Genomic DNA, 13,794 nt, shown 5'->3' with positions numbered 1-13,794 from the left:
ACGTATGATCATGAATACAGATACATTCTCCAAGAAGAATCCGAAGCAGAAGAACGCGCCCCGCCAGAACTCGCGCCCGCTCTCTGGGCGGGCGCGACTGCGAACAGGAGGCGCGGCGCGAACATGTGTGAACGGAAAAGTCCAAAATCGAGAGACCGCGGCGTCCCCCGGCCCACGCTCAGCGGGACGGACCGGGGAACGTCTCCATCTCCCGCCACTCGAACGTCGGCGTGCGCGGGAGCACCACGTCCAGCGTGGGCGCGACCGCGTGCCGCCGTCGAGGGCCGCGGCGCCGCGGCGCGCGTGCACGCTCGCGGTCCCCGTGCGCGCCGACCGTGCCCGTGGGCGGCGGGATGACCACGCCAGGGGGACTGGACGGCGCGGCGCTCAGGTCGCTCGTGCTCGTTCGCGCGCTCGAAGCCCCGCCGTCCCCGTCGCAGTCGGGGGAGGCGTGCGGGGAGAGGTGTCCTTGGTCGAGCCCGATGTCAGGGGCTCCGAAGCCGGGGGCGGCGACCGTGGTGATGGGGAGGACGATGGTGGGGAGGGAGTGCCGCCGGAGGAGCTCGCGCCGTCGCTGGCGCTCGAGGCGGCGCTGGAGCGCGGGCCACTTGTAGAGCGCGACGGTGAGCGACCAGATTGGGGCGAGCGAGAGGAGGAGAGCGGTGATCTGGGGCGAGGCGGCGTTAGGAGGCGGCGAGCGGAGGGAGGACGAGGCTTACCTGGCCGAAGCTGCTGATGACGTTCTCGCCCTGGAACAGGCAGTTCTCTTGGATCTGTCGCTCGGTCGCTAGATGGGATATGAGCAGCGCTGGGGACGGACGGGAAGGAAGGACGCACCTATGATGTAGGCCAGCCATAGGAAAACGGAGAGAACGTTGTACCAGAAGATCTTCTGGGCAGACTTGTCATGCCACGTCGGTATTGACCTCCACACGCCTTCGAGGACTTGTCTGTACACCGGCGTGTGCGTTGGCCCAGTGGACGTCGACCTGAACGTCGCGATGGAAGACGCGGGTGACGGGCGAGCACGGGTGGGACTGCTCAGCGCGAGCATGATGGTCATGAACATTGTGATTCCGAGAGAGAACAGCAACCAAGTGACCCAGATTCCCATGTGGTCGTTGAGGTCCTGCGCGGTGAAGGTCGCGGCGACGAAGAAGACGAGGCGCGTCTCCCCCGAGCAGTTCCTCTGGCTGTACGACGGCGACACGAAGAGCACGATGCCCCACGCCCACTGGAGGACGACCTGGGTGAGGAGCGCGAGGGCGAGGATGACGCGCTGTCGACTTTGGGCGCGCGCGATGCGCTTCCGGTGCCGGACAGTGATCTCTTCAACTGCCTGTCCAATCATGCGCTGTTGGGCGTCCGCATCGTCGTCTTCGAGCACGTCTCGGGACAGCTGTTGCTTGTAGTACTCTTTCGGGGTGAGCCGCCAGATGGACAAGGTGGGGGCGACCGCGAGAGAGCCGATGCAAGAGATGGTGGCAAAACTGCGCAGCGAGACGCATTGGTAAGGGGACTGCAAGCAGCGAGGGCACCACTTACTTCATGGTCAGAATGGCATGATGCAGCGTGATCGTCCCGTTGACTTTCTGGACTATGGCCGCAATGACGAGCGCGCCGGTGAGGAGCGTAGCGGCCCAAGTGCTGGGCACCGAATCCGTACGCGAGAAAATGACCAAGAGAGCTGCAAGGCGGGTCAGCGTGTGGGTGCGATGAAGAGACGTTCGAGACCACCATAGCACGCCCAAGTCCTCGTACACCAGCGGGGTCCAGGACAGTCCTTGCTTTCATCGGGCATGCGAAAAGGTCAGCGCATGACACTTACTGTTCAAGAAACTCTGGAGATAGAAAGCGACGCGAACGCCTATTCCTGACAGGTCCGGATTGGGGCAAATAGCCGTACATTGTTCACTGCTCTCTGAGACGGAACAGATGGCGGCGGCCAAGGAAGAGTCTTGGAGGACTTGAAGGGTTTGGTTACACCACATTGACTGCGTGTCAGAACATGGGGGTGAAGGATGAAGCTGAGGTGCGAGGGATAGGAGGAGAGAGAGAAAGGACTGGGTACGCGCCACCGGCTGTCTTTAAAGTGATTGGTTTGATCCCAGAGACTGAAGCGGAAGGCTCGGGTGTGGGCGGGAGCGATGTGCCTCCGAGTGGCATCCACACTAGGCAACTATCAGAGCAGAGTACCATCACCAAATCATCACGGACCTTTCACCATGTCTTTCCTTAGTACTCAAAAAGGCGAGTTGCACCGCGTTTCAGAGGGCAGTGTTGTGATACCTCGTCTCCCACTGTGCGCGGTGACCCACTTGAAGGTGACCTGTGCAAGTGCTGCCCGTTATCGCTGACTCCTGTGGGCGTCAATCTTCCAATACTCCCACGTGGAGCACGGCGAACCGGCGGTTTTCCCTTCAGCCTCCTCGTCTCATTCACAGGACCCATGCCAGCTGCCAGGCATTTCGTGGAACCTGACCGGCCGTCTGGCTTCAGATGGTCCCTGTATGTTGCATATGGATATGAACTTTCAAGGAGCTCAGCCAAGCCCGAGTTAGGCTAGATAAGTGCCAGTGCGTGAACCGTTCCTGAATCTCCGACTGCCTGTCGGACATACGTACATCGGCTGCGCGAACCCGTGCAGCTGTTCATATCCCAGCTGACACCAGGCGCTCGCTCCCGTGCCCCACACTGACTGATAGAGCTTTCACCGCAGGGTGACGACTCCGTGCATCGCTCTTTATTGCCTCCACCCAAGTAGCTGGCTTGGACCTGCCTTGCACGCACTCGGGCCCGTTTTTGCTCACCAACTCATCTTTCTTCTCTTAGGGTCGTCGCGACGATGGCTGCTACCTTCAATGCCGCACACTTGCGAGAGCGGCCCGCAGGGTATCAGAAGCGCGTAGAGTTCAAGGAAACCCCCGTGTCGACCTTCACGCTCGCGCTTTCAGGAGCAACGAGAACGTATCCTCCGCTTCCAACACAGATGGGAGCGAATCAAGACCGACCTACCGCCCCAACTATCTCGGAGGCACAGTGCGTATCGTCTCATTGGTTCATTGTGGTGCCACTCGATCTAGAGCTCACGTTGCGGGTGCAGTCGGAATGATATCCATTGGTACGTTTGTCTGCATCAGACTCTCGCTCTGCGTGCTAAGTTCCAATATAGGCGGTGTCATTGGAACCGGCCTGTTCCTGGGCTCTGCGGTAAGACCACACGGCTGAGCCTTGCCCTCGTTCCGCTGCTGAAAGTTGGTGCATGGCTCCAGGAAGCGCTCAAAAACGGAGGTCCAATCGGCGCTCTCATAGGATACATGATCGTGGGCAGCGTGGTTTATTGCCTGTGCACCTCTGTGGGTGAGATGATTGCCTTCTTGTAAGTTTTTTCGGCACAAGACCATGAAAATTGTCTCACGAGCATACTCCAGACCCAACGTGGGCGGTGTGGTTGGCCTGGCAGACCTTTATGTCGATCCTGCGCTCGGGTTCTCGTTAGGTTGGGCGGCATGGGTGAGTGCAACATATTATTGCCCCTGATATAATATATTGTTGCGGAGAACTAATTGCGACCACAGTATAACTGGAGTGTCACTTTGCGTACGCCCGTTGCTTCCACGTTTCCCTGCATCTGCCAACTTACAACATATGGTCAGCCGCCGAGATCACTGCCGCGGCACTCGTGATCGGTTATTGGGACAAGACACTCTCCACACCTCTGTACGTATACCTGATACCTAGTTGAATTCGTTCCCTCACATTTCGGCCAGCGTGATGGTCGTTTCTGGCATGTTTGTAAGCGTTCAAGTCCCAAGTTCTCGCCCTTCCAAGTCTCATATCCGGCAGCTGCTGGTGGCGACAATTATCAACTGCTTTCCATCCAGAGTTTATGGTGAAATGGAATTCTACTTGTCGTTCTTGAAAGTACTCACTATCGTGGTTACCGGTACGAGTATTTTCGCATTGCTGCCGTCATCGTAAGAACTGTTTTGATCCAGTTTCAGTTATATCTTGCCTTCTTATCGACTTGGGTGCATCCCATCAAGGGTGAGTACTTGAACTAATCTGCTACAGTCCAGTATTTGAGTGACCCACGTATCTAGGGTCATTGGACTCCACAACTGGATTGAACAGCCTTTTGCGAAAGAATATCTTGGTATCGGCGGCGCACTGGGCCGCTTCTTGGGCTTCTACGCCGTGATCATGCAAGCATCGTTCTCTTTCTTTGGCTCCGAGGTCCCTGGTATCGTACGTGATGCGGTTGAACTGCGTTATAGTCCTTAATCTCACCTGCTGCGCGATGGCAGGCTGCCGGGGAAGTCATAGATGCTTCAAGGGTGAACCTCATCAGTTCCCGTCACTCTAGCTTATGTTGATGCATGTCATTCAGAACGTCCCGCGTGCTCTACGGAAAGTATGGATTCGAATGTGTGTTGTTGGTGCAACTCCAACCGATAAACCCCAGCTGACCCTGCCTGAAGCACACTCTTCTACGTAGGAGGCATCCTCGCGGCAGGCCTTCTCGTCCCTGCTAACGACGGCGACCTCAACTCCGACGTCCAGAACGGCGCTTCTTCCCCGTTCGTCATCGCCTTCAAACGTGCCGGATGGAAAGTCGTACGTCTCTGTCGACCTGACCTCACGCATCAGCTAGCGCTGACTTTTATCTCGCCCCGGCGCGCAGCTCCCTGACGTGCTGAACGCCGCGATCCTCGTCTCCGCGTGGTCCGCCGCGTCTTCGGACATCTACATCTCCTCCCGCTTCCTCTTCTTCCTCGCCCGCCGCGGCCACGCGCCCACCTTCCTCGCCCACCTCTTCCGCTACCCGCGCCCGCGCGCCGTGCACTCCGCCCAGTCCGACTCATCCGCCTCGTACGCGTCCGACTCCGAGCTCGACTCGGACACGGAGTCGACACGGGGGAGTCTATCATCGAGGTCCCGCTTCCGCTGCACTCGAACTCCCGGGCCCCGGGCGAAGGGCCCACGGGGAGGAGGTCGTGCCGCGGAGCGAGCCGATGTACGTGATGCCGCTCGCGAGCGTGCTCGCGAGCGCGTCCGTCGGGCTCCTCACGTTCCTGAGCTACAACACGGGCAGCGCGGCGACGGTGTTCAACTGGCTCGTCTCCGTGGCGAGCGTGGCGTCGCTGCAGTCGTGGGCGGGGATGCTGTACACGTACATCCGGTGCGTCGTCGTGTGTCGACTCTCGGCTCTGAGTAGCGTGGCTCACGATGATAATGTGCCTCAGATGGCACCAGGGGACGGTGTATTACGAGAAGAGGTTCAAGGCGGCGGACACTTCTCCCGAGGCGGAGGAGGCCAGGGCGCAGATAAAGCAGATCAAGATCCATCGGCAGTGGGGGCAGCCATACGTGAGCCGCTTCGCGTTCGCGTTCGCCTGCGGAAGGTGCTAACGTACATTTGGTTTGCCGCCCCTAGCTCGCATGGTACGCTTTCGGGATGTGCATACTCGTTCTCTTCACGAATGGCTGGTATGTTCACGCGACTGCAGGATCTTCTTGGACCACGCCACTCACTGGCTCGCAGGTCTGTTTTCGTGCACAACGGATGGAAAGTGGCGGAAACGCTTTCCGACAGCATTCCATACGACGCTAGCCAGAGGATCTCTCAACCCGTCTCAGTGTTCCTTTCGTCATATATCCCACTGGTACGTATCTCACGTTCAGTCCGTGATGGTTACCGGCTCATGACTCTCTTCGGCCAGCCTATCTTTGTCCTGCTTACATTCGGGTACAAGCTCATTAAGCAGACGGAGATGATGCCATTGGATAAGATGACCTTCTTCCGCGGGCATGTTCCTCCACCGCCGCAAGAGTACGTGACAACTGGGTTCCTGGAGCGATTCCTAGCTTGGTTGATGGTAATCTAAGGCGGGGGTGGTATTTGAGATGCTCTGTAGTTGGACCCCCCGATATATTCCTGTATACCAGTTCATCAGTGCAGGTATGTATGCGCAACTTGTACCAGAAGTAATGAGCGGACAATCCCTGCGGAGGTTGACGGCGACAGAACTGAGTCCGGGGCGAATCACATGTGCGGCAGCCAATCACGGCGCGGCCGTTTTGGGCCCACGGCCGAGGGGCGTCCGAGTCCGAGCGCCGACAACGCCCGCGTCGACGAGCTCGACGTGCACACCTCCTTCTCCCCTCCGCCCACCATGCTCTCCGCCCGCGCCGTCGGTCTTGGTCCCGCCCTCAGGCAGGCGGCTCTCAGGCCCAGAAATGGTGCGTTCTTGCTCTCCTACGCGCCCTGCGTCACGCTCACGCCCCCCCTCTAGTCGCCCTCCGCAACGTTGTTGCCCGCCGGTGAGTCCCCGGCTGCCTATATGCGCCGACTTTCTCGTGCTCATTCATGCTCTCGACCGCCAGCACCATCCAGACCGAGTCCCTTCCCCCCTCCGCTGCCCAGGAGATCCTGAACAAGCAACGCCTCCTCCGCCCATCGAGCCCCCATTTCACCATCTACCAGCCCCAGCTCACATGGGTCGCGTCCATCGTCAACCGAGGGACCGGCGTCGGTCTCAGCGTCCGTGAGTAACAGCTTTCAAGTTCTTATACCGTACCACGGCGCTGAACGCGGGCGGGCAGTATTGTACGGCTTCTCGCTCGCCTACCTCGTCGCGCCCGGCACCTTCGACTCCGCGCACGTCATCGAGTTTGTCGGCAGCATGCCCGAGGCCGTCAAGATCGCGGGCAAGACGATCCTCGCTGCGCCCTTCGCATTCCACTCCCTGAACGGTATCAGGCACTTGGCGTGGGACATGAACAAGTGTGAGTCCTCCTTGTCTTCTGGCGTGCATGCACTGCGTTCCTCATGCGCCTTTTCGGGGGACAGTCATGACAGTCAAGGGCGCGTACTCGACCGGGTACGCCGTTCTTGCGGGCACTGCGGTCTCCACTGTCGCGCTGGTCATGATGTGATTGTCGTCTTCGCGCAATACAATGCTTCGGCGTTCGTGTAACTCTACTACGCGTTTGTGCCGGCCGTGCTTGCCATTGTATGCCGATGGTCGCAGGACATCCAACCGCTTTCATCGGTGTTGGCCTCAACATCCCGACGGCCTGGTACTTACGAGCCATTTCCAAACGGTGGTTGGGACCAAGGCCATGCTTTAGCACCGTGTCAGGGTGCGCGTGCTGCCGTGGAAGCATACAGCGACGAGGGTGGTGATGCATTACGTACCCCCTAGATTATGCACAACCCCGGCCCCATAGGGGCTCACCGGGAGAGCCATTGACTGCTCTGCTTTGGAAGTCTACAAGTGCATGCGCCGCAAGCTTATTCGAGTTTCTATCCATCCACAGACCAAAAACATATCGCACGCAGCGTGCAATGGATCGCCCGGGCGTGCAATTGATGCGTCGCAGATTCGCAATCCAACCGATTTCCGTACTTATGCTCATTCCTATCACCTGGCCCTTCTTTTACATCATCCGCGCGAACAACGATTACGCCGTCGACTCTCAAACTCCCCTGATGCGCTTCCCCAAGTCTCCCTGCAACCCTCATTGTTCGGATCGGAAACGGTACAACTCTGGCGAGATTCCCCACCGCGATGTGCATGAAATCGCTCTCTTTCGCCGTCGATGGTCCTCTCGACCGCCCAAAACCGGCTTGTGAATAGTGAGTTTGTACCAAGTGGGAGTTGGCGAACAGCCAGGCAGGTGTCGTCGATCGCACCGATGTGAACATGGTAGCTAGATAAGATAAGATAGACGTTGTGGACGGCGACGTGTGGCCACTCGGACTCCTTTGTCGCTCACCACGATCACCACGGTGCCTCTTCTCCTCACCTCATTCGCCATGGAGTCGCCTCTTCAGAGCGTTACGAGACGATACCGGGAACTACACACCTCAATTGACCTGTCCACATTGAGGTGAGCGCTCGCAGACAGTGTGGTAAAGTCCGGAGGAGACTGATGCGATTATTGCCAGCATTGCAGACGTCAGTGGTGTCCTTCTGTACTCGTGATGTGCTTAAATTTACCTGGACGGCAGCTGTGCACACTCCACTCACACGTGTCCGGACCTATACTGGCTGAGGTGAACTCACGAGCGAAGATCAACCAACTCCCGGAAGAACTGTTCCTCAGCATATGCGAGCTCGCTCTCCTTCCATTCGAAAATCTCTTCGCGAAGCATATGGATCTACAATGTTGGTCGGCGAAGAAGTCAGGTCTCAGAGCGGTCTCGTATGAAGACACTGCTCGGACTCTCACGTGTTTGTCGGGCGTGGCATCAAACGATACAGACCGCTTCCCATTTCTGGTCCTTCCTCCATTCAAATTCCTCGAATGAGTGGTTTCGACACTGCGTCGAACGCTCCACTCCTCCCCAGTGTCTCTACTCGTCATACCTGACAGTGCAAGCCTGAGGATGATTGATGCTCAAGTTAAAGCTCGAATAGTCAACCTCCGAGTCGATGCGGAGAGCGGCGAAAGAAAGATAATACAAGTTTGCTTTGACACCCTGTTCCCTCTAGAGGCGCCTCTTCTCAAAAGTCTCACCTTGCAGTCGCCAATTTACGGCGAAAATAAGCCTTACATCCTCACCGACGACGACTTCATCGGAAACACGGGATCACAACTACGCGCCCTTGCCCTCGCTCACATGAACATACCACTCTCCAGACCCCTACCCCAACTCACTCATGTTCACATCAAATTCGGCTTCGGGGTCCACGCCTTCAAGACCTCTTGCAGCTGATCGCCTCCTCACCAAAATCGTGTATCTGTTCTTATCCTCGATGCTCCATACCGCCGACGAAGCACCAGAACACGTACAGGGTGGTACGGTGCTGGAAGATCTACGCATCCTCAGCCTCTCCGAGTGTGAGTGGGACTTTGTACGCCACCTGTTTCAACACCTCTCGTTCCCCACTCGCGCACACGTTCACATCATAGAACCCACTTCTCGCAACATACACCCTGTTACCGAACATATACGTCCTCTCCTCCAGGCGCCACACGGATCTGTGTTTGCTTCCACTGGGGTTACAACGAGATCCTCACCGACGGCCCCTCAGATCCATCGGAATCCATGCGACCACATGGAAGACTGTTCGCCACGCAGGACACCGCGGACACGAACATCGAGGCGCCGATCCCGGTAATAGGCCACGACCTCGCACACCCGCCCCTCTTCCCGGCTCTCACCGAGTTCCGCGTCCGCTTCGAGGATGAAGAGTGGGACCGACTCCAGGACGACGGCTCTGCCTTCGTGCGGCTGTTGGAGCACATGCCGCTCTTGGAGACGCTGGTGGTCGACTTCAGCGAGGCGTACGAGACGGTGGGCATCGAACCCCGTGTGTTCACCGTCGTCCTGGCGCCGCTCCTCGACGCCCTCGCCGCGCCCTCGCCCGCGCTGTGCCCTGCACTCCGCGCCGTCGTGATCGACTTCGGGCGGCGGGGGTGCCATGATCGGTCCAAGATGGTAAGTGGATGGCGGAGGCTGCTCAACGGTCGCGCCGTGCTTCGCAGGGACGGAGGCCGTCCGGTCATGGTCTCTGCGGAGTTCGTGTACTGCGAGGGGGAGAAGGTGCAGATCATACGGAGCGACTTTCCGCCGTTGGCCCCACGAATCGCACAGGCAGGCGGAAAGGTGCAGGCCATCCGCGGTGGATGAAAACTCACGGTCCGTGGAACCAATATAACCGGTATCCGCCGGTCGAGGAGCCGTGGATTTTGGAGGACTCGGACAGGATCAACGAATATTGGTACGCTGATGATATTATGGCGAGTTTGGCGTCGATAGAGATTAAGGCCGCCTGGTAGTACATTTACATACGCCTCGGCACCGTTTATCGAACTCGAACGTCCGCGCTCCGGCTCTTCTGCGATTCTGCCCACCGTGTGGTTCCCCTCGACTGGGGGATGTGTTGCGGATTGGCCGGTAGTCAGGTGCGATAGATACGATGATAAGATAGAATGCAGCTAATATGAGGGATGCGCGAGGTCGGACGGACGCGCGGACGCGTCCGAGTGTGTGGGTGGAGGGTCACTGAATATTCCTGGCGCTCGTGAACTACCTTTATACATCTGGGTGCACCGTCTCTATTTCACGGTAGAACATGTAACCACGTTCGCGCGCCCGTGCGCTCAGAAGTGCTCACGCACGCACGGCGCAGCGGGGACTCCTACACCGCAAGATGTGCGAGGGCCCCCAGGACCGCCATTCGCGACCCTTGTCCGGTTCGGCCGCTGCAGCCGGCCCCACCACCGCAAACACCTAGTCCATCCCCAGACAACCCTCCACGTCAGGGTCCAAAACTACCTCTTCTACCATCATACGCAACAGTAAGAACCCCTAGTGGACGACGGTGCGCGCACTGCGGATCCGCGCACGCGGCGAGAGGTTCTGGGAGTGTGTCATGCCATTATGTCATGAGGGAATGAAGTGTGCGACGCGCGTACGTATGTACAGGAATTCAGCAAGGAAGGGACAGCGTGGACTCATAAGCGGGATTGTAATGAGGACAGCACAAGCCTGTGTGTGCGGTATCGTGAGATGGCACAGCGGTCTACAACACGAGGGGACATGGGGGTTCGTTCGGGGCCGAGGGGTGCGTGCGTGGGAGGTTATTTACAAATAATGATACGGATACACTGCGGGGGTATGGGCGCACGGATGAGAGCGAGACGACAGCGGAGAGAGCAGCTTACACGGGCGGATTCGACAGAGCGTGAGGGGGCGCGAGGAAGGACATGGAGAGAGGGGTCGCGAAAACCCAACGAGAACGAAAGAGAGGGCAAAATAGAAGGCACGGACGGGTGCCACGCTATATACGCGCGGAGAGCTGGCGGCTGAGCGTCGTGCGCGCCCAGAGGAGGAAGAGCGAGCCGCCGACGACGGCGGACCCGCCGAGGATCATCATCCCGAGGAAGCTGCCCCCGTTCGCCTTGAGGATCGCGCCTGCCGCGGGGCCTCCGCACAACGCTCTGCAACGCACGCGAGCGTCCAGGTCAGGCTCGAACGACCGAAGCGGAGAGGGACTACGCACGGGACGGAGATGATAGAATACAGCACGCCGATGCGCGTCCCGATCTCGCGAATGTCCGAGATCTGGGCGACGACGGGGATGACCAGCGCGTTGAACCCCCCGCTGAAGAAGCCGTACACCGCCGCGAACAGCATGATCGACACCAGGCTCGTCGCGAAGGGCCAGAACAGGAGCATCGACAGCCCCGTGAACAGGGCGCAGGGGATTATGATGTTGAAGCGGCCGAGGGTGTCGGAGAGCACGGGCGGCACGAGGCGTCCGAGGATCCCGCCTGCGTTCATGACAGAGAGCACGTAGAAGGCCGTCTGTGGCGCGATGCCGTGGGCGGTGGAATAGTCGATGATGTAGAAGAAGGGGATGAAGAGACCTGCAGGGCGCGCGTCGAGTGAGTGCGAGTCAACGAAGCGTAGTCTGGCAAGGAGACGCGTACCGAGGCATATGAGGATGCTCCCGACGACAATGAGCATGAACGTGAAGTCGCGGAAGATCTTCAAGTCCAATATCGGTGCGCTCTCGCGCTGGGCCTTGGGAGCCTTGGGCAGATTGCTCGACACCATCGCGAGGGCAATTCCACAGAGCGCGAGCGTGGCAAAGCCAGTGATCCGCACGGTCCACGCGAAACCGACGTGGGCGAAGAGCTGTTGGTACATGATTGGCCACACGACTCCACCCACGCCGGAGCCTGCGAGGGCGATCCCGAGCGCGGTGCTGCGGTACTTCTGAAAGTACGTGGGGATAGCTGCCAGGCTGGGATAGAAGCTAGGGAACAGCGCATGTCAGTAGGCATCGGGGCGGTTGAGATCAAACTGCTTACACCGCCCCAATGCCAACTCCGACGAGAATGCTCTGTGCGAGGATGAACTGGTAGTATTGGCTGGACAGGCTGGTCATCATCGTGCCGAAGACGAGAATGATAGTCCCGATAACCATGGTTGGGCGTGGGCCGAACGCATCAAACAGACGTCCGACAAACCCGCCCTAGAGATGAATGAGCGTCACGGGGACACGACTGATGCATGCCATGCACGTACGGAGAAGAAGAAGACCCATAGCTGCAGAGAGCCGATCCATGAGATGGTGGAGGCGGGTAGGTGCTGGAGCTGGTGGTCTGCGTAAAACGCTTGGAAGGTGCCGAAGGAGTTGAGCTGGCCGAATGTGCAGAACAAGGCGAGGAAGGCGCCGAGGACAGTGAGCCACGCGTGGAGACCGCCGTCCGGGAAAGGGGAGGAGACGGAGTGGGCTTGTGTGCTCTGTGCGTCCACCGCGGTGTCTGAGAGGGTCGTGGAAGACTGTGTGTGCCCGGTGTGTTCGTTGATATCGAGCTTCTCGATATCCATGGCAAGCGGCGTCTAGAAGTTGGGGGAGGACTGGCAGCGGGGATGAGGGTGGAGACCGGGGCGCCGCCGCAGAAAATGCGGGCATTTATCTGGCCCACTGGGCTGCGTCCAGCGAGCGCGGAGAGGACGTCACGGATCGAACCGAGGGCGTGCCGGAGAGACGTCCGATGCGCTCACGGATGGGCGGGCGGGGATTGGCATTAGACCTGGCAGCGCCTTGCCGGATTCGAGTCCTCGAGCGTTGCATGCCAGCGCGGCGGGGCGCAGGCGGGGGCGGGAAGAGGGATGGTCAGAGAATGGAGTGCGATTGGTCCGCGAACGGCGGGGTCAATCTGCCAGGTTGCCGCCATCGACAAAGCCGCGCCTCGCCGGGGACGCAGAGAGGATGAGGACGGGCAAGCGACCTGTGTCGCTTCAGCAGTATTTCCGAGCCTTCGTCCGGACGACTCCGGAGGAATGTGGCCGCAACATCACCCGAGATGGTTCACAGTCGCAGGCTCGCGATGTTGCGTGACCCAATTTTACTTGGAAGTTGGAGCCCGGCTCGAGGAAGCGATGGCGAGGAGGACAGCCCGCGCCCACGATGGTTGCAGGACGTCGACGGAGAAGGCAGAGCTTGGGCAGAGCCACCAGTCGCGGCCGCGCCCTGCTTCTGCCGGCGCCAACTGCGCTTGCTTCTTCCCTCCTGGTCGGAGTCAAGCTGGCCAGGCGAGTTCCCCCAAGAGACTGCACAAGACATGGACCAGAGAGCGAGAAGCCTTCTGTGAATGCGACCCATGACCCTGTTCCACCTGTTCGACACCGCCCGCTGCCCATTTTGTGGTCTCGCTAACTGCGTCGCCTTCCATGCGGACTCAGCGTACCGCCCCGGTCAGCCACATTTTGTCACGACTGCGCTTGCAAGCTCGTCATGGAACCCCTCCGTCGCTGCCGCTTCGGATGCAGTACTTGACCCCGTGGTGACGCGCAAAAGCGCAAGTGTCTGGACGTCTTACTCTGGCACGCGGTACGGCTACTTGAAACTTATAAGTAACCAGCGAACAGAAGCCTCAAATCCGGCGCGCGAGCGTGTCGGACTCTTCTCCACAACCCGGATCCGCGGCCAGTGCGCGGACACAGGATCCATCACCTGATCAGCAAGGTGGAGGACGGCACGCGACGATATCAATGGTGCGGTTTGTGCGGGTCCGCCCCACCTCGGAGGTGCTCAGAGCGCATCATGGCAACCCCCGGCGCCCCGAGACCATATCCGTCGCATTCTTCGAACGAAGTGATCATCCCGAGTCCATGTGCACGGCAGCCATTTTCCGACTAAATACATTAAATTTCCTGACGCTCGTAAGTACTTCTGAACGAGGTGCACTCGAGTATCAAGATCCTCACCATACTCTCCTTGACATCCTGCGCCGCCAACACAAGAGCGTACTAGTCCGACCCCA

The 13,794-nt window shown here is 59.1% G+C and overlaps 5 protein-coding genes across 5 annotated transcripts; 3 read left to right on the top strand and 2 right to left on the bottom strand.

The window, feature by feature from the left end:
• Positions 1-178: 178 nt before the first annotated feature.
• On the bottom strand, positions 179-1,991 carry BXZ73DRAFT_92098 (uncharacterized protein; the record flags this gene model as incomplete). The annotated part of the gene is made up of 5 exons (XM_048026240.1): positions 179-667; positions 720-787; positions 838-1,490; positions 1,546-1,687; positions 1,829-1,991. 5 exons carry the CDS (start codon positions 1,989-1,991, stop codon positions 179-181), a joined length of 1,515 nt encoding a protein of 504 aa, XP_047874126.1.
• Positions 1,992-2,845: 854 nt separating this feature from the next.
• On the top strand, positions 2,846-5,888 carry BXZ73DRAFT_104987 (amino acid permease-domain-containing protein; the record flags this gene model as incomplete). Its single annotated transcript, XM_048016087.1, has 21 exons — positions 2,846-2,892; positions 2,955-3,043; positions 3,104-3,121; positions 3,173-3,210; positions 3,273-3,379; positions 3,432-3,513; positions 3,579-3,600; positions 3,657-3,720; positions 3,771-3,795; positions 3,847-3,946; positions 4,005-4,047; positions 4,104-4,248; positions 4,308-4,337; positions 4,391-4,428; positions 4,482-4,617; positions 4,685-4,908; positions 4,979-5,182; positions 5,247-5,370; positions 5,438-5,490; positions 5,546-5,666; positions 5,724-5,888. 21 exons carry the CDS (start codon positions 2,846-2,848, stop codon positions 5,886-5,888), a joined length of 1,875 nt encoding a protein of 624 aa, XP_047874125.1.
• A 288-nt stretch (positions 5,889-6,176) lies between these two features.
• BXZ73DRAFT_92096 (succinate dehydrogenase cytochrome b560 subunit) lies at positions 6,177-6,939 on the top strand (the record flags this gene model as incomplete). Its single annotated transcript, XM_048026239.1, has 5 exons — positions 6,177-6,243; positions 6,297-6,324; positions 6,388-6,548; positions 6,607-6,789; positions 6,854-6,939. 5 exons carry the CDS (start codon positions 6,177-6,179, stop codon positions 6,937-6,939), a joined length of 525 nt encoding a protein of 174 aa, XP_047874124.1.
• A 1,730-nt stretch (positions 6,940-8,669) lies between these two features.
• Positions 8,670-9,643, top strand: BXZ73DRAFT_80373 (uncharacterized protein; the record flags this gene model as incomplete). Its single annotated transcript, XM_048023267.1, has 2 exons — positions 8,670-8,850; positions 8,979-9,643. 2 exons carry the CDS (start codon positions 8,670-8,672, stop codon positions 9,641-9,643), a joined length of 846 nt encoding a protein of 281 aa, XP_047874123.1.
• A 1,153-nt stretch (positions 9,644-10,796) lies between these two features.
• On the bottom strand, positions 10,797-12,355 carry BXZ73DRAFT_52659 (MFS general substrate transporter; the record flags this gene model as incomplete). Its single annotated transcript, XM_048020853.1, has 5 exons — positions 10,797-10,956; positions 11,019-11,385; positions 11,449-11,777; positions 11,833-11,996; positions 12,050-12,355. 5 exons carry the CDS (start codon positions 12,353-12,355, stop codon positions 10,797-10,799), a joined length of 1,326 nt encoding a protein of 441 aa, XP_047874122.1.
• Between the last annotated feature and the right edge of the window lie 1,439 nt (positions 12,356-13,794).

Source organism: Epithele typhae (genome assembly GCF_022376455.1).
Source record: "Epithele typhae strain CBS 203.58 chromosome Unknown BXZ73scaffold_59, whole genome shotgun sequence".
NCBI classification, from domain to species: Eukaryota; Fungi; Basidiomycota; class Agaricomycetes; order Polyporales; family Epitheliaceae; genus Epithele; species Epithele typhae.
This window is presented reverse-complemented; position numbering and strand designations above follow the sequence as displayed.